The sequence below is a fragment of the Pteropus medius genome, unplaced genomic scaffold (assembly GCF_902729225.1).
Source record: "Pteropus medius unplaced genomic scaffold, Ma_sr-lr_union100, whole genome shotgun sequence".
NCBI classification, from domain to species: Eukaryota; Metazoa; Chordata; class Mammalia; order Chiroptera; family Pteropodidae; genus Pteropus; species Pteropus medius.
The window spans coordinates 3,191,849-3,211,004 of NW_024351733.1; the positions used below are offsets into that span (position 1 = coordinate 3,191,849).

The following is a 19,156-nucleotide window of genomic DNA, read 5'->3' on the forward strand; positions in this document are numbered from 1 at the left end:
TTTTTTTTTTTTTTTTTTTTTTTTAGGCAACTGTTTGGAATATTTTCAGTACCAAATAACACTGGTGGCAGAAGAAATCTTATTTTAATTAGGCAACTGCCATTTTCCCGGCAAGAGCGTAGAAATTTGTTACTTTCTATAAGTGTTTAATGTTTGTTTTTAAGAAACTAAAAAAGCAATTTCAATAAGTCTGATTATTCCAGCACTGACAGCAGGAACAGCTCTGAGGCGGTTATAATAACCTTGCACACTACTTGAAACTAAAGAAGGTGAGAGAAAATTTAAATTGTATGGTAGGAAATTAGGTCAGCCCTAGACTCAGTAGAGTAATGCTTTAATTTCTTATTATTGACAAGTTGATGTTGCCGGGATCTTTTGTTATTTTAATTTGTATCAGCTTCCTGTCAGGCCCTCAACTAAAAGGGAAAAGAAGAGATTTACAAATTGTAGTTTGTACACTTTAAAAAAAAAGAGGGGAGGGAATCAGAGTTTGAAGGCTGTTTGGAGAGGCTTATATGATGCCAGACTTTGGAACCAGCAGGGTCAAAATCAGTAACATATTTTAAAGATTGAAAGAGTGTTTTAAGGATTATTTACGAAGCTGTTCTCTGTGTTAATGTACGTGCAGAATTTTGATCCAAAGATGTACCCACTAACGTGTGAACAGGTTTCAGAATTTCTTTTTTGGTTGGGCATGGTACATGGGGAGTGAGTTTCCGATATGAAAAATGAAGTGCAAAAAAGAGACAGTTACCAAAAATAGTACCACCCACCCTTCCACCACCACCTCCCCAGCACAGCATTGTCTGTATATTCCAGGTAAACCCAAGCTGCTTCTCATGGAGTTACTGAGAATTCTCTACTGTTTTTGAAGATAGAGTAATAAATAGAGCTGTAAAATCTATATTGGTCACAAACAACAAAATAAACGGTTTGTCCTGTAAGGTAGGATGTAGATATCAGTTATGCAGATTTATGTTTAGCGATTCATCCTGTTCATATTCATCTTTCCTGTCTATTTGGGGGGGTTAAATAATGTCTCACTAGGGCTTTGACTTCACCACAGATTGAAAATACCCACATACAATGAAGTGAATATTTGTTTCATCATACAGTTATCAAAAAATCTGAAGTCATTTCAGCAATGTTGCCAGTCGTTTTTAGCATTAAATGATTAAAAGATTTTTTTCCTAGTTTTGAGGCTTAGTCACACCCTTTATTTTCTTTCCACTTGTGCTCACTTCTTTTGCTTGATACTGGTTTGCAATTGAAATGAAACTAAGACTGCAAAGGTGAAATATAAATCTGTTTTCCTAGTTACTTTGCATGGCTTAAAAATAAAAGGTTTTTGTGTTGGAGGGGAAGAAGGTAAAGGAAGATTGGCTTTTGGGTTGGTTTGAGGTCATTTATCTAGGTTATTCAAGTCCCCCAGAATCATAGGTACTTGGGACAATGAATACCTAGAAAGGACTAGTATCTGGTAACACAGGAAGCAGGGGATAGAAGTCAGGACTTAGAATTTCTTCTATTTTTTTTCTAAAATCCTTCTCATAATTTTTAACCACTGGAATAAATTCCTTAAAAGTAGAAATATAAGGATATCAACAGTCGTGAGAATTTTTTGTTTGTTTTGTTTTGTTTTGTTTTTTTAATTTTTTTAGAAAGAGGGAGCTACATGAAGCTCTCATTCCCTCAATGTGGGATTCTCCTGTCACTTGAATGCGAGTTTCTCTTTTCTTTTCGAATTGCATTTGCTGCAAGTTATTTCTTGCCCAAGTTCCTCGGATTTGAAGTCCATTGGATGGTGGCTTTTCGGAGTGGTTCTCTTTGCCTGGTTAGGTTTATCAGCTGAATCAGACGTTTTTCTGCCCATCCATTGAAGATGCTACAGTCCTCCCATGTGTCGTGGAGATGGAACGCTATTATTACATAGTGTGTGTAATAAAGGCCTGTACGTGTGCACATATGTGCTTTCTCCCCCTTCTCCCTTCCTCCCTCCCTGGTGCTTGCATATACATGGCCTTTGTAAATGGCAGAGACTTAAATGCAGGGTGGTCTCAGTAGAAGGTAACCTTTCCTTGCTGGGCACTTGTGTACGCAATTGGTACACAGTCACTTTCCAAGCTAAAAAACGCTTGAGAACAAGCAACACTTTTTCCATGAAGCTGCAAGCTGCAGCCTCCTTGTGCTGTGCATATAAAGTACCTGGCCCGCCCACCCCTTCTCTAGATCAGAAACCAGCTTGGTCATGGGGCTTCCTAAAACCCCCTAAAGCATGGACCGCGTCTTCTGCTCTTCTTGTTCTTTAAAGACTTGGACATCACTCTAGTACATTCCAATGCCTGAGAAGCCCCTGTTGCATTCCTCAAATGTGAATTGTCTCTGTGGAATTGTCTCTGTGGAAAAGTAAAGCAGAAATGAGCATGTTTGGATGAGACTGAAATAGCCCTTTGCTAGTAAACATTATCTTGTAAATTTCTTTCAGTAGCCTTTACTGTTTAATCACCAAATGGGAAATATCTGAGGGATGGTCTTTGAAATTGTACAGTTTAGGGAATGTCCACATGTTTTTGTGACATTACGATCACATCGTATTTATCAAACAACAATAAATGTTTCTCTTTTGTGTTTATTTTTTTAAAACAGAGGTAAATCACATTGAGTGTTGTTTTTGCTCTCTACAAAGGGTCTTAGGCTTGGCTGACATACTTATATTTTAATCAATAAATAAAAGTTTTGCTTTTAGTGGGCACTGGTGAGGATCACATAATAAACCGACCAGGTGCCAGTCACCTAACCTATATCAACTAATCCCTTAACTCCCCCAGGCGAGCACGCTTGCCCCAAATTTCACAGCTAGTAGGGCGCAGAGTCAGAATCCAGTCCTAGGATTTGAAACTTATGCTGAGATTACTTGACATTGTTGCCTCCCCAAACTCCTTTCTCTGTGTGGCCTCTGTGCTGTCTGCTCCCCTTGAAGTGTCTACATTTAAGCTATTTCTCCCCTCTCCTTCCTCACCCTTCCCCCAAAGATGATGACTAGGCTCTGAGTATGAGTACCAAAATAATCATTCAGGGCTGTGTTTTACTGTATCGAAGCCCGTCATGTAATCCCCGAAAAGTGGAAATATGATGCTATGGTGATTTATGTAGATGGGCCAAAGTAAGGAAAAGTATATGTAGTTATCTCTCCCGGGTTTATTCATGTAATTGGAATAGGAACAAGGGTGTTTTGTTCTTTTTGTGGCAGGAGCCGATAGCCGGCAACCACACTTTGCTAAACTCCAAGAAATGGAAGAGAGCTGTGAATGCTTCATTCAGGCCCAAGTAAATGTAGGAAAAGGTGCAGTGGTGTGTAGAGTACCTATTTAAAAAGACATTCGACAAGTAATAGGATGAGGGAAGGTATGATATGTTAGTTGGGCAATGGATATACCTTGAGCTGAAATGAAATACAGCTATCATGGATAGGAGATCTGGATATGGAAAAGGAGTAATAGAAAAACGTCAGGGGCAGTAAAAGCAAATGAGAAGTGAGGTGGTTTATGTATTGAACTAATGTCCAGTATTGCTTTGACAGAATTGAATAACACTTGTCAGTGTCCTTTCTGAATGTTCTGCATTGGACAGGTGAAGAAACCCTGATTTTCTATTATTAATTACGTAACGAGGTCATTTTATTATAACAGTAGTTCAACTGGCTTGTGGGTGCATAAGAAAAACAAACTCTGGTTACTAAATAACGTTCGTATTGCCTTTACCTTTGAAAGCAAAGGTAGGGGCTTCTCTGCTTGTAAGATAAACATTCTGCATTACACAATGAAAGTCCTTTGAAGTAAAGATGCCAACTGATTAAAAAGCAAAGCAGGCTTTTGTTTCCCTCCTTTTCTCTACTACCCATTATAAATTCTAAAGTCTCTTTTTGTATTTTATGTTTTAGCCACGAGACCCAAACAACTTGCTGGGACCATCCTAAAATGACAGAGCTCTACCAGTCTTTAGGTAAGGATATGGCCATGTTTCTTGCTAGTTAAATGACAGAGGACTTTTTATCATAAAGTAGTTTGTAGCATGCAAGTCATTTGTTGTCTTAATATATCACTAGATGCTTAAAAGGTGAAAACAACTCCTTTCCGTCCCAAACTGACGATCGGCTTTCTTTTTTTCAGAAGTTCCTTAAAAATAAATTTTAGAATTTCATTGATTTCTAAAACTTCAGTATACATGACAGGGCCAAAAGGTCTTTGTAATTTTCTTTGATGCCTAAAAGAGTGGAAAAAAAATACTTGCAGTTTATGACAACCCCCCCCCCGCCCCGCCCGCCACCCACCGAGAAGGAAAACTGTTTCAAGTTTGCTCTTACTGATTTCTTCCTTGCGAAACCAAGACAATGCTTTGCCAAACCACTTGTGTAAAGGAATTTTCTGCAGTCTTTCCAGTGCTTATAATTCCTAAGCCAGCCAGGTCATCAGTGTGAACATTTAAATGATTTCTTTCCTATGGCTTGTTTGGTATTTGTTTGAGAGCCTGACAGTTCTTTTTCCCCTCAAAACTTGGACTTTTTTGAAGAGATACACAGCCTCTAAATAAGAGGAAAACACCAATTTTTTTCATGCTTGATAGAAGTCCACTCTATACCAATTTAGTTTAATCAGAAATAATCTGAAATGAATTCTGTTACGTCATAACTAGTTGTAGTTGTTCTTAGTAAAAAGAAATAGTCATGTCTTCTCTACTAAACATTTTTTAAGTCTGCTGTTTTGCGAATGGACATATTTACAGATAAAAATGCATGAAGGGAACTGTTCGGGTTTAAAGTTGCATGACAAAGCCCACGGGAATCAGGGTGCTTAAACATAAATTCTGCGTATGTATGCGTGTTTGTCTGTCTGTTTGTAGCTATTACTGTCTTTCTGTCATAGATTCTCATTGGTTCATGTATTGCATCTATAGAGATTGAGAAATGGGGTAGGAGATATTAGCCAAAAAAAATGGTTTTCCTAAACTTTTTCTACTTATAAATGATTTATTCCTTCTAGAAAATCTGAAAAACACAAATAAAAGCATGAAAAAGAAAAGTCACATAATTCTACTAGCCGGATGTATCTAGTACATTCCAAGTAATATTTTGCCATTTCAGTCTAGCAGTCGAGCAGTTAGTGTATGTGTACGCATGCACATACGTACACAAATACACTTTTTAAAATTTAAAGAAAATTGAGATCAGCTAAATTTCAAGTGCTGTGTTTCAACCCCTGTGGAATTTTCCTGGCTTATAATGCTGCACTGTTTAGACCACAGGTGGAAAACTCGAATGCTTATATTTTGGCAAATTGGAGAATGAAGAGTTCATCCGAAGTGGGCAGTGGCTGTGTTAGTCCAGCGCTCTCAGGCCTTAAGACTTTTCAAGAGAAACTAGAAATCTGTCAATAAAGAGCTAATTTAAACTTGTCTGTGGATCTCCTGATTTTATAACCTCTAGTTTACACAAACTCAGACCACTTGTAATTTCCACTCTAATCACAATGATCTCTAGTTGTAATATTTTAATTTATTTTAAAATTACTGTAGAATTAATACTTGTTCACTTTTTTCATTTAAAAATATAGACAAGCTAACAAACGAAGAAGAAAAAACAAATCATCTATAACCCACCTCTCAGAGTTAACTGATGTTAATAATCTAGTAGGCACCTTCAAAAATTTCTTTTCATACGTATGTTTTTACAAAAGTTGAATCATTCAGTTGTATAATCAACTTTTTTTCACCTAAAGTTAATATACTATGGCCACGTTTCCATTTCATTGCCTTGCATTCTCTACCAGCTTACTTTTTGAGAAATCACAAATAGTGATGATAAAAAGTGAATTATGAACTATCAATGAATAGGTGTGTTTGTATCCTCAACAGAGATTAAATACACTTTCATCATATTTCTAAAGTTTTCTCAGTAGGTCAAGTGTGGTGGTAAACTCAAAGCTGGTATTCCGGCATGATTTGTAACCTTGGACACATCACCTGACTTTGGAAGATAATGGAATTTTACAGTTTCAGGGGAATTTAGAGCTCATTCACAGACTTTTTTGGATGAAATCAATTTTATTGAAGTAACTTACATATAATAAAATGCAGCCATCATAAGTATGCGTTCAATTCCCATCCCCCTTTGAAATTCCAGTTTTTGCTATCCTAATAAATAAACATTTTGGAAATGAACTCGATGCTGAAATTTGGTTTTCGGCTTTCAGAACTAATCTGCTAGTATTTTTCTTACAATCAGATATTCTTGGGCTAACTTTTATTTAATGATGACTCGTCAAATAACGTCTTACATTTATTGAGAATCGATTGTATGTGCTGCACATGTGACGTGTCAGCAACGGTCATGCATGGTGGATGATATCCACTGCCATATTTCACAGGGTAGTGAAGTCAGGTACAGAGAAACCATTTATCAGGGCTCCCTGGCTCTATGGGCCTACACTGGGGTTTGCTCTGGTCTCTGAATGTTTTCACTTTGATTTTTTGTTAACTTACTAATACAATTTTTAATGTCCATATAGGTTACTGTGCACCTGCTACAAATATGTACAAATGGACAGTTTTGTTTTGTTTTTTGTTTTTTGTTTTTTGTTTTTTTTTTACCTATGGATAGACAGTTACTTGAATGGTATTTCTAGAACTAGTATGTTGGGTTCCTAGACAGGAGACACTCCTCCCTCCACTATTGCCAGGAACACATGGAATTATTGTTAACGTGTTTCCATCCCTCAGATCATCTACAAGATTAAGTACCATGACTGCCCTTCCTACCCCCAATTATAGTGTTTCAAAGTTGGAATATAAGCATAACACACTGAAAAGAAACCTTTTATTTCTTTTCTATTTTAAAATATTGGCTTATATTTTTTTAAAAAGATGGATGAAATGATTGGAAGCCTTCAACTACACTCAACTCATGAGAGGTATCATGGAAACCTGGTGTCGTCTGGTGTGTTAAATGTTTTAGACCATCCTTAGGTCCTTCTCCTAATAGAACCTGAACCTCTTGTCTGTGGTGACATGTTGAAAATACCAACACATCGCTTATTCCCACCCGCACTTCAGACATGTTTCTACTGTAGAGGCTGCAGTGGTTCACAATACGCAGGAAATATTACACATTCCTAAATGTACCCACTTCTGAGGAGGTTTTCACTCTCTATTTTGTCAAAATTCCCAACCTGTTCACCATACTCTGTTACCTGCCTTGCCTCCAGAAGCATTCAGATATTCCTCCCTCAACCCATGGTCTGAACACTGTAGTATTATAAGCCAAAAATACTTTGTAAGGACTGAAAAAATAGCATTTGAGCATTAACTGATGGAAATATTACTTGAAATATTAATGTTGGAGATCTCTGGTTATAATAGGATTCCAGGTGATTTTTTTTCATTCTTTTCCTGATTTGCTACATGTATTTATATTATTTATAATTACATATTTAACAAAAAAATTCTTTGTCAAAACTCCCTACCCTCATTCCTCAGTGTCCCTACAGCTATAATTGATTAACCAATGAGCACCTCTGACAGAAAAGCAGAAATGACACACACACGCATACACACACACACACACACACACAATTTATGTTTACCCTGATTTCCTTAGATTTATCAGATAAATTTAAACACAAGGAGATCTCATGCTTTGTTACTCTCTAAATATGTCTGTTCACAAAAATGCAAACTTAAAATTTTTTAATGGTAGAGAAGACGTCTAATTGTTTTGAATAAAAAAAATGTAAAAGAATATTTCAGGTTATTCTCAACAGATCTAAAACATTGTGTGTGTGTGAGCTTTTATCAAATGTTAAAAAATACTTGTCTTTTCACCTTATTTTTAGGCCGTGTACCCATTCAAAAAATTCCGAGTTATAAGGGAAAAAATTGTCAGGCTCCAAACAAACAGAAAACAAGGCATATAGTAAAGAAATCATTTAAATGTTTACAATGACGACCTGACAGTCATTAGGAATTTCAGCATTGGAAAGTCTCCAGAAAATTTTTTACGCAACATTAACAGTTTGGCAGAAGCATTGTCTTGTTTCCACAAGAAAGAAATCAATAAGAATAAGTCGAAAACGGTTTTCTGTCAGCATTTTTCTCTGAATACCGCCACTGTGGTGGGGTGAATGGTATATACAAAACAAAGTTTCCAATATCTATTTTTATGAGGGCCTTGGTATCCTATCTTTAAAATTAGGGTATTGGACAAAAGTGTCTTAAGAATTTTGTTTTTCCCTTACTTTGGGCTAAGGTGGGGCAGGATGTTTCCAAAACTTGCTGTGATCATAATTTTTCAAGAAGTACCTTTGGCTGACTCTGCAGACAAACGGGTTCCTAAAAGTTTGATCATTCCTATTTTTAAAAATGCGCATTCTGGGAAAACAACAGAGAAGATCCTGCCACCTATCCAGGTCTTACAGGCAGAGCTGTTATCAAGTAGGGAGGCTCCTGAGATATTTCCCACAAGCCCACTGGGCCATCCATTTGTTGTTGAGAAGGCATATTTCTCATTGTTTCTTAGAAGTAATAATATGCTCAATTCATGAGGTGAATTTCAGGTTTCTTTTAGTTTGCTTACAAATGTAATGGAAGGATCATTGTTCCAATAGGTTATCTTGGTGATTTAAAACCTAAAGCTCTTTAAAGCTCCAAAAGCCATTTACAAAATCAGTATATGTTAGCTAGTAATGTGCTCTGGAATTTATTTTGAAATACTTAATAGTATTGATTTATGTGAAGTGCCATTATATGATTAAAAGCTTGTCATTTTCTCACAATTTATGTCTAGGTTCTTAAGTTCATCACTGAGATTTTATGTAAACATTTTTAAAAGCACCCCCCCACACACATATATAATATGTGCTGCTTAAAAATACTTAAAGTATTTCTTAGTCTGTCTTATTGTGGGTATATTATTAATAAATACAATAAAATCTTTACGTGGTGCCCTCCATGGTTCCTCTCTGAACTACTACAGTATAAAGTGTTTACATTAGTGACACCAGCAATACAGCAAAGGAACAGTAATTTGCAGAGGAGACACATAGGTAAAAATAGGATAAGGTGAAGAGAAAGTCAATAGGCTTCAGAAGGTTAACTGACTTTATTTCAAACCGTTTACTGAAATCTGGATGTGCTGTATGATCTGTCATATCCCAATTTCTTTTTCCTTCATCGAAGCCCCTTTAACCACCAGTTTTTTCTCTAGGGGTACTGGTCCTCCTCTTTTCCTGCAGCTGTCGCATTCTTTTTTTCTTTTTAGTTCCGGCATTTTGGGGGAAGATCTGGCCCCTCTTATCTGTTTTGGGACTCACTGTCCATTATGCTTAACCGAATGATGCAAAAACTCTCATTTTTCAAAAACAGACTTAAGAATGTTTTAGAAATTCTCAAGAAAAGTGGTCTTAAAAACCCTTAAAAAGGATGATATTAAAAGTGGTCTTAAAAAGTGGTCTCAAACCCTGTGATTCGAAGGCAGTCCATTAACACATGGCCCTTAGCTTCATGTCTGTTGCCTGAGAAGAGCTTCAGAATGTTAAAATGTGGGCTTAGTTTTAGGGTCTGATAGGTTTGAGGCTGGTGCGATTCTTCAGTAGTCTTAGTTAAGAGGACTAGTTGAGTCCCAGTTAAGTCAAGAGGCTAAGAGCTTCAAGACACATGAATATCATTATTAATAAATAATAGCGGCTGCCAATATAGAGTTAGAAACACTGCCATAGAAATCCTATACCTCTGTCCTCAGTTTGCCAAGGGGAAGGAGAATAAATGATTATTGTTCTTTTCTTTTGATAGGCTTTCTACATCCCATTAAGTATTCCCTCCTGAGGATGCGCTACTATTAAGAACTGTGGGACTCTGAATGATGATGAATTCTTTTTGCGTTGGGAGCTTGTCCTAATGCTTATCTCAGCATATTTAGCAAACTAAACTGTTCTCAACTATGCTACTCAACATTTAGCACATTCCTTTCCTTGTCTCTTATTCTAGTTCCTTAAATATTGCTAAGTATTGAAACTTCTGCCTTTTGATTTTTCACTAGCATAATGCCTTGAACTGGAAAGAATATCTAAATTCAGATCCCAGCTTGGGTGTGACCTTGAGCTCGTCCTTTGCTTTCTCTTGGTCTTCGATTCTGATTCATCGGGTTGGACAGTGATTTTCCATCTCCAAATGTCTGCAGAGTTTTAATTTAACTTCTGGCTAGATTAGGGCTCAGTGTTATGAATGCCATGCCCAAATCCCCATTTTTTCTTTGTCACCACCAGCCTGGAATGTGCAAATACTACGATCACCACATTTATAATAATTGCACTTTCATTTGTAAAGCAATTTACAGTGTGCAAAGAGTTTTCAGAGATAACCGTATTTAATCCTTAACGTGGCTGTAAATTAGGTATATAGCTGGTATATGACCTGAATTTTCTGTCATTTTCAGTTTCAGATCTTTAGTCCTGCCATCCCTTTGAGTAGATTTACTGTTTTTGATTTGGAAAATAATGCTAGCATATCAGTGGATGGGGCAACTATTTCCTTCTTTCTATTTGGACTCGAGCTGGCTAAGGCACAAGACTTGCTTTGACTTACTCATACTGACATATGAGTAGAAGATAAGGAACCAAGTCCAGAGCACACATTTTATGGCTGCTAGTTCACTGTTCTCAAAGGAATCTCCATTACTCCATTACTCGTAGCATGATTTATAAAACTGCTTTATCAGCATAATTAAGCTATGGAATCTCAAATGACATTCTTTATTCCCTAGCTGACAAAGTTAGCACAGAAGATTTACTCACATTTGCAAAATAGAAAACAAAAGACATTAAGACTGTTATAAATGTTCTTCCTTCTCTCCTGCTTACAAAAGAAAAAGAAAAATAATCTGTTCTTTTAACTTCAGTTAGGATCAATTGATTTTTCCATTTGTAAAATAGAAATATAATCTGCAAATCAAAATTTATGGCATTCTACTGGAATATTATAATATTTTTTTCTTGTTCAAACAACTTGATTTAAAGCTTCTAATTGAAGAACACTGATAGTCAGATATATCTGAATTGCATCTTCCAAATCTTATTTCAGAACGAAACTCAAAATGACTCTCTCAGGCTTAGACTGGTGTACAATGTAAGAGCTGCCAAATTGTAGTTTAGATGATCTAAATAAGAGAAGCATTAAGGTTACACCTGCAGCTGTGAGAAAAGAGCTGGATGTGTACAATTCTATGTAGGTGGGTCTGCAGAAGACAGTTTTTGCACACAAAGGCATCTGAAAACGTGTCTGCTCTTATTCAGACATCCCTAGTATTTCTTTTTTAAGCACACAAGTCTGATTACCTCTGCATGTCTCCTGGGAGCTACAATTTTGCTGTAAAAAGATTCAGAACAGTCAGAACACTCACATAAAATAGATAGTGAGTTTTTAAAGTTCGTATCCTCTACAGTAGTAATAAAATTGACCTAAAAATATTCCGAAAGACTCTTATGACATAGTGGATGAATCATTAGCTTATTTCTGAATTGGTGATATTCTATGATAATGTTTTCAGAATTTGCCACTCCACCAAGTCTTGATCCCTTGCATAACTCATGTGTCCCCTCATAAATTGAAGCTTATGTAACTGGGACATATATCACATATGAATGTATATGTGTATGTATACACACATATATTTATATACTTACATATTTTTTATCAAGTAATTTGGTGGGAAAGTTATTAGTTTTATATTTTGCTTTCTAGTTTATTAAAGAGGCTGTCAGTTTTAGAGCTGTGCTTCTTATAGGTTTTTTTTTTTTTTTAAATACAGTACATCACAGACTTTTAGGTGGTCCTACTGAAACGGGCTAGTATGCATGCATGCCATATTTAACTCACTGCACAAGTACAGCAAGGCTCAATCTGGCCTGTACTCTGGTCTGTGAAATGAATCCACTGGTCATGCATTTGGATGTCATATTGCTATAAAAGTTGCTTAACACATTGCCAGTTTCTATCCTTTTGAAGCACCACACTTTAAAAAGTGTTCTAGAGCACTTAATTTTTTAAAAATTTATTTATTTTTATTGCAATATTGGTTAATAAAATCCAGTAACTTTCAGGTGTATAATTCAATAGTAAGGCATATATATGTTGCATTGTGTGTTCACCGCCTATAGTTAGATTTCTTTCTGTCACCACATATTTGACCCCCTTTACCCTGTCTACCTCCCCCCTCCTCCCCGACCCACTCCCCTCTGGTAACCACTAGTCTATAGTCCATGTCCACGTACGTGTGTTCGTCCTGTTCATTTGTTGCTTTTAGGTCTATATCCCACATATAAGTGGTAACATGGGGTTTTCAGCATTTTCTCTCAAGCTTATTTCGCTTAGCATGATCATCCCAAGGTCCATCCATCCATGTTGTTGCAAATGGCAGTATTTCTTCTCTTCTTATGGCTGAGTAATATTCCATTGTATATATGTACCATAGCTTCTTTAGCCAATCATCTATCGTAGGACACCTAAAAAGTGCTATTTGGGGGACTTTATATTTTGCCAGTTGAGACAAGTTCAGGCAAAGGAGAGGATCTATCTTCTTTCTCATTTCACAGCCCTTTTTAGCAATTATTTTAGAGGTCACAATAATGGACTCTCACCCCATCGTAGGAATGGGCCAGGTGTGAAGGGCAGGACCCCTCCTGCCTACTTTAATGCCTCCCCCACCCATATAATTAAATATAATATACAGAATGTAATATTTTTCAAATACAAGTTTGTTTTTAACCAGAATACAAAATGTGGTATGTGTACTCTTTATATTATGTGATGAATTCAATGGGAAACTGATTTTACTGTGACTTTACTATTGTCACTTTATGAGATTAGGTTGCGAGGTAATGTGATGGACCAGCAAAATAGTTTATTGACTTTGAGGCTGGCGAGATGTGGCTTTGAATTCGGACTGAGCCACCAATTGTCTGTGGTCAAAGACAAAGGCACTAATAATTTTGAACCCCAATTTACTGATTTCTTGAGTAGTTATGAAACTACTTTCCTTGAGGAGTGTTGTGGAGATTAGAGATATCTATGTAAAATAACAAAATGTCTGACATAGTAACTGCTCAAGGAGTTATAATTGGTATTAATAATGATGATGATTACGATGATGTACTATTTATTATTAATAGTGCTATTATCATATATCATGTCCCTCCTTATCTAAAACCTATGGGGTTCTCGAGTTCTGATACCAAGAGTTAAGATAGTGAGGGACACCCAGGTTTAGGTCTTCAAGTCTTGAGGAGCCACTTAATTTTTCTAAAGTAGGTTACCTCTTAACCAAGGTACCAAGGTTCACCTGATCACAATTTATCATACCGTCAGGCAAGTATACACTTACTTTAATTTGAAATGCAAAGTAGAACAACAAATTTCATACTGTGATTTTTATTCTAAAATAACATACCTTGTATAATAGAAAACTGTACTCACCGTAAATTTAACCACAAATGCAGATGACTATTAATACATATATATGTGTGTAACTTTATGTCTCTCCTCTTATCTATATCTTTAAGACCTTAAATTTAAATAAAAGTACAAAATCAACTATATGTCATAAAAACAAATCAGTAGAGAAACATGCTCAATGATTCATAAGTGAAATGAAAGAGGAAAGCCTGTAAAATAATGTGACATGCTCAGAAAAAGGCCTGACACATAGCTAACGCTTAACAAATGGTGGTGGCACTGTTATGGTGTAGGGGAGGGGGTAAGGGAATGGCTACAATAGAGGTCGAGGAGGGATGAGACCATAAAAAGCTTTATATTACATGCTGAAGGTTTTCGATGCTAAGATTTTTTACTTGAGTGATATATCAATCGTGGTCCAGGTGGAAAATAGAAACCACTCTAGTTATTTCAAAGAGAGGGACTGTAATGCCAAAAATTGATTACCCAGTGGTGGAAGAGCTACAAAGCCAAACAGACGCCAAGGAGCCTCTGCTATACCTAGGGCTGGAGGGACAATGGCAAGAGGCGTATCACCAGAGCTCTAGAAACCAGGGCCATCAGCTGGAACTAGAACCAGTGGCCAGAGAGAAAAATAGAAAAATAGCCTGGCCTCCCTTTCCTCCTGCCCTCTGGTATTCTGCCAGTGACTCCCATTGGCCCTTACCTGGAAGCCAATTGGTAAGGGAGCCGAAAAATGCCATTCTTTGTAATAAAGAGCAGCCTAGGGAAAGGGGTCAGGGAATGGACCTAAGAACCAACAAGAAAGCAAATGGTTGAAGTACAGGAGACCTCACAGGTGGTGATGCAGCCAACCACCTATTCCAATATATAGGAATGAGAAACGCAGAGCCTTAGAAGCCTCCATAGCAATTACTGAATCTGAGGTGATATAGATAAGGTACTAGAAGAGCACACTGGGTCCAAAAGAAACTAACCTTTTTTAAAAACAAGGAAAGAGGAGGTAGTGATAAAAAAGTTGTCTGCACAAGATTTCAAACACAAAGGATGCGTTCCCATACATTTGATTATAGTACTTGTATTGTTTATAGTTATTTATTCTCAAGTCTCTTAAGACTAATGAATTTCTTTAAAGCAAAAACCAGCTTCCTTATCTTTGTCACCAGTGCCTGGCACATGGTCACCTCTGAATAAATAAATGTTCATTGAATGAAACACAGCAGAGTAAGGAAGAGTGATTTTGCTAGGAAAGAAGATAAATACCACTCAAGAAGACGGGAGGATATAGACGATGTTTTCCTAAGGCAGATTATTAAACTGGCAAGATGGAACTCTCTGGAGAGGTGGAGTTTTTTCCAGAATGTAGAGGATAAAGACTCCTAATAATAAAAATAGGGGATGTCAATTAAGTTGTAGATTTCATTGGCAATTTGATATTTTAACAAAACCAGGTGAACTGCTATTCTGGCATTAGTTTCGTTCCTAAAAGGAATAACTAATTGATAATCAAGAAGATAAGACCTTTGAAAGAAAGAGTCATTATGGATCTAGAATTTAAAAAACGAAGGAAACACTGGGCCCAATTCGATATGCTAATAGCCTCCTTTATTCATTGGTTCCTTGACTCAATAAATGTTTAAAAGTGTGCCAAGCATTGTGAATCCTAAACTTTAGGACAATAGGCTAAAATTACTATGAAAAATAAGTCGTAAATTAGGTATAAATTTTTTATAATCTTATTTTTCTTGAACATTAAAACATCTGTTCATTCCAGAAGTTTTGGAAGAAGTGTAAAAAGAAAACAGGTCACCTCAACTCTCAGCACCCCAAAATAACCACCGTTTACATTTTTAAGGATTGCTTCCAATCCTTTTTTTTTTGTATATGCATTTTCATATAGTTGTTTGAGATAATATTATGTTTATAATGTTGTATCTTACTTTCTTCATTAAATATCATAAGTTTTCTCTCATTCTTAACGATTCTTCAGGGGTGTTATTTTTTCCTAGTTGCATTTTCTTGGAGTACCATTTTTTAAAAATAATTTCCCACTTTTCTAAAGTTAGTCTATGACAAAGGAAACTCAAATTTGTGTTGCATCTATGGAAACAAATCTTTAAGATTCTGAAGACTTATACAATCAGGCTCCTGAGAAGAAAGCCAAGTAAAGTGTTATGTCTTCTGTCCAACAAGCTACTTATGTATTAGAGATGTTACAGAATAAAGTCTGTGGGGTCAGACAAAGGCATTCAATAATCAAAGTTGATAAGTTAAGTGTATCCTATCATAAATATAGTTTCTAAATTTAAGTGATCAGTTTTCTACCAAAAACATTTTAGTGGATAAAATTTCTTTTGCCAAATACTTATGGTCTCAAAGTGACAATGACAAGGCAACTATCCTTGGAAACTTTCAATATTACAAGAAAATCTTTGCCCTTCTTAGCAAACAGATTTAGAGAGAAAGTCAACTTTATGATAAATTTCTAGAAGTTTTAATTTTTACAATAGCTGTTATGTAAAAATTCACTTAGCTGTAACTTATCTATCTGGAAAGAGAATGGCTAGCAGAACACTATCTTCTCAAAACGTTTGTCCCTACAATTATCACATTCTGTTCAAAGTTCTTCATTACACTGTCAATTAAGGTTTGTAGCCTCTTGCTTCAATTACGTTTTCTGGCCAAGATGCAATTAAAAGAGTATGGAGCCAATCATTTTTTCCATACTTGTTTCCAATTTTTTTTTTTTTACTGCTCTAAGTTAGACTGTGAGAAACATCTTTGTGCAGAAAGCCTTTCTATATTTGATTCATAGAAATGTAATCACTGAATCATAGGGTTATTAATGTTTTAGGTTTCTGGGTATATGCGGCCCCAAATTCTCTCAAAAGGTTGTACCCATTTACACCCTTAAATACATAAAACTGCCCATCAAACCATGCACTTGCCAGTATGGAGCATTCAAAACTTTTGCTTTTATAATAGAGAAAATAAAATCATCTCGTTACTTGCATACCATTGATTACTAGTGATCACGCACATTTACTTTTAAATGTTTGCTGAGCATTTTCCCTCTTCTGTGAGTAAGGTAAAAGCAAAACCTACTTAACCAAACAAAACTCTTCCAAACTTTTCTCATACAATGCGAGTTCTTTTCATTGTGTTGAGGGACCCTTGGTGACGAGACTCCTAATCAGGAGTCAGTACAGTTTTTGAATTACGCCTCAGCTTTCTCTCCTCTAAGCTAAACAAGTCTAATCTCTTTATCCATCCTCAGTGGACCTATTTATCCACCCATTATGTTGGATTTTCTTATTCTTTATGCCAGCTCCAGTTTCTTCACATTTTTAATATATGCAGAGCCCTAAAGTACAGTGGTTCTCTTATAAAGGGCAATTCGGTTATGTGTAGAGGAGAAAGGTTGCATCCTGTCTCTTGAGTGAATGGAAATTTATACATACCACAGGTATGGACAGTTTACTTTTATAGTCCATGTGAGGCATTGATTTTCCCCCCATAAATACGGAGTACTTAGAATGTTCCAGGCCCAGTCTGAGTAACAGTATACAAAGAAACATAGGCATAATCCACGTCCATCTCCCAAGCTGGTGCGGACTCAGACATGCAGTGAACCTTATGATGTGACGGAAGTCCTGTAAGAATGAAGGACATGGCACCAGCTCTACTTGTCACCAGTAGGGGAGCATTTAAGTTATTCTAAGTCCTTTCTGTCTTTGGAACCCAAATGACAACCATGATATTTCCTCATGTTGCTGATGTAATAGTTTATTAATGCCAACATATACCCATTTTGTTTTTCAAGGCAAATTGAAATGTCTCCAGTTGGAATGACTGAAGGTTAAAATTTAAGATAATGTGTGTGCGTGCGTGCGTGCGTGCACACACACACACACGCACGCACACACACCCTTTTAATTGCCCAGTATCTTTCTACTTGTTATGTCTGGATTCTAGAAAAGCATGTGTCGGCTTCACAGAAGACCTTACTATCCTGTCTTTTTGGGGGAATAAAATTGACATACATGGAACAGTTAATAAAGTCTGTAACGCTTTGTATACAAACTTACATAATATCAAAGCCAGATGTATGGAACCTTAAATCAATAGAAAGAGCAGTATTGATTAGAACCATTGGGGAAGTCTATTTGGAGAGTAGGAAAAGCATTGTTCTAGGAAGGAATTTCGGAACACTTAGGTAAATTAAAATAGGCTAAGATATTATAGATAGGGTGGAGCAGCATAAACAAAGGTATAATTGAGAGAAAGGCTAGCTTGTTTGAAGGTCAGTGAGGACATTGTTCTCTGAGAATCTAGTTTTTTGAAGAAAAGCCCAATGAAGTATATTATTATCTCCATTGTGCAGATGAAGATCTAAGAAAATAGGTAATTTGCTCACACAGCATAGCTGGGATTTAAATGTACTTTAAGCTCCTAAAACCAGTGATTTAGCCCCTGAGCTAAATTTTTTTTCCTGGAAGTGACAATTGCGTTTTGAAGAGGAAGTGTCCTGGAGGCATTTGGAAAGGAGAACTAAAGAAATACTTTAGAATCATCAGCATGATAAAAAGATTCCTTGTATTTTTATTGCACTTTATATACAAAATGCTGGGTACAGGGTAAGATTTCTAATTTTTACTGAGCCAAGTATATATCCTGGATATAGCTCTCTTAGGAGCTTTTAAGATACAATAGCTCATGTAGTCTTCACAACAGCCCTTGGAACAGGTACTGTTATTGGTCCCTTTACACAAAACTGAATCTTACCATTTGGGGTAATATAAGGTTGCTTTGCCCAAGCAGTCTGGGAGACTAGCATCGTGATTTAGAAGAGAGACTGTTTACGGTCAAACAGATTTGAGTTTTAATCCTTAGGCCTTTGGTTTCCTTGTCTGTAAGATGGAACTGAAATAACTATCAAAGTTGGTTATATTATGTGAGAATGTGTATATTTATTGCTAATATCCAGTAAGCACTCAATAAATGATAGCCATTATTACTGTTCTTTTACTGCAGTGTCATAACTTAGAACCCACTGGTTTGTCTTCTGTATCCATTAGTTTTTCCACTATACAGTACTACTCTCCCAGAAGATGGTGGAAGAAACAAAGAATTTGAAAGAAGTCACACAGAGAAAAGTGTGGAAAAGAAGATTTAAGAGTCCGTCATTTTTTTTAATGTAATACACGCATATGATTTTTAAAAACAAAACAATATCGATGCAGGACAGGGCAAATTTCCCTGGGTTGGGGGAAACCAAGTCCTGCAGTGAGAGAAGAGGAGGGTCTTTTGGCGGAGATTGTAGAAAGAATTCAACACACACGGCAAAGTCAGAGTCAACAGGAAAGTTTGTTAGAAAAGGGGGAACACTCCACAGACAGAGTGTGGTCTCCTTTGAGGCAGAGCGAGAGAGCCTAAGATACAAGGACAGTAAGAGAGACATAGTAAAGAGTACCGTGAGGAAGGCAGTGAGATGGACCCTCAGTGTTCAGGGAATTCAGTTTATATATCATTCTTTAGTTCCTGTGAGTTTAAAGACTTTGCTTACCCATTTTCTTTGATATGGACATACAGTGAAGAAGGATAAGAGTTTGTAGTGTGAAAGGCCTGCTGGCAGTTCCCAGCCTTTGATCCATTGGTT

General features: G+C 36.5%; 1 protein-coding gene across 1 annotated transcript in view; it reads left to right on the forward strand.

Moving 5' to 3' along the window:
- The window catches only part of DMD (dystrophin), a 1,897,222-nt gene that overhangs the window by 1,767,746 nt on the left and 110,320 nt on the right, over positions 1-19,156 (forward strand). The window contains 1 exon segment of the mRNA XM_039846417.1: positions 3,941-4,002. Coding sequence (XP_039702351.1) covers positions 3,941-4,002 — 62 coding nt within the window.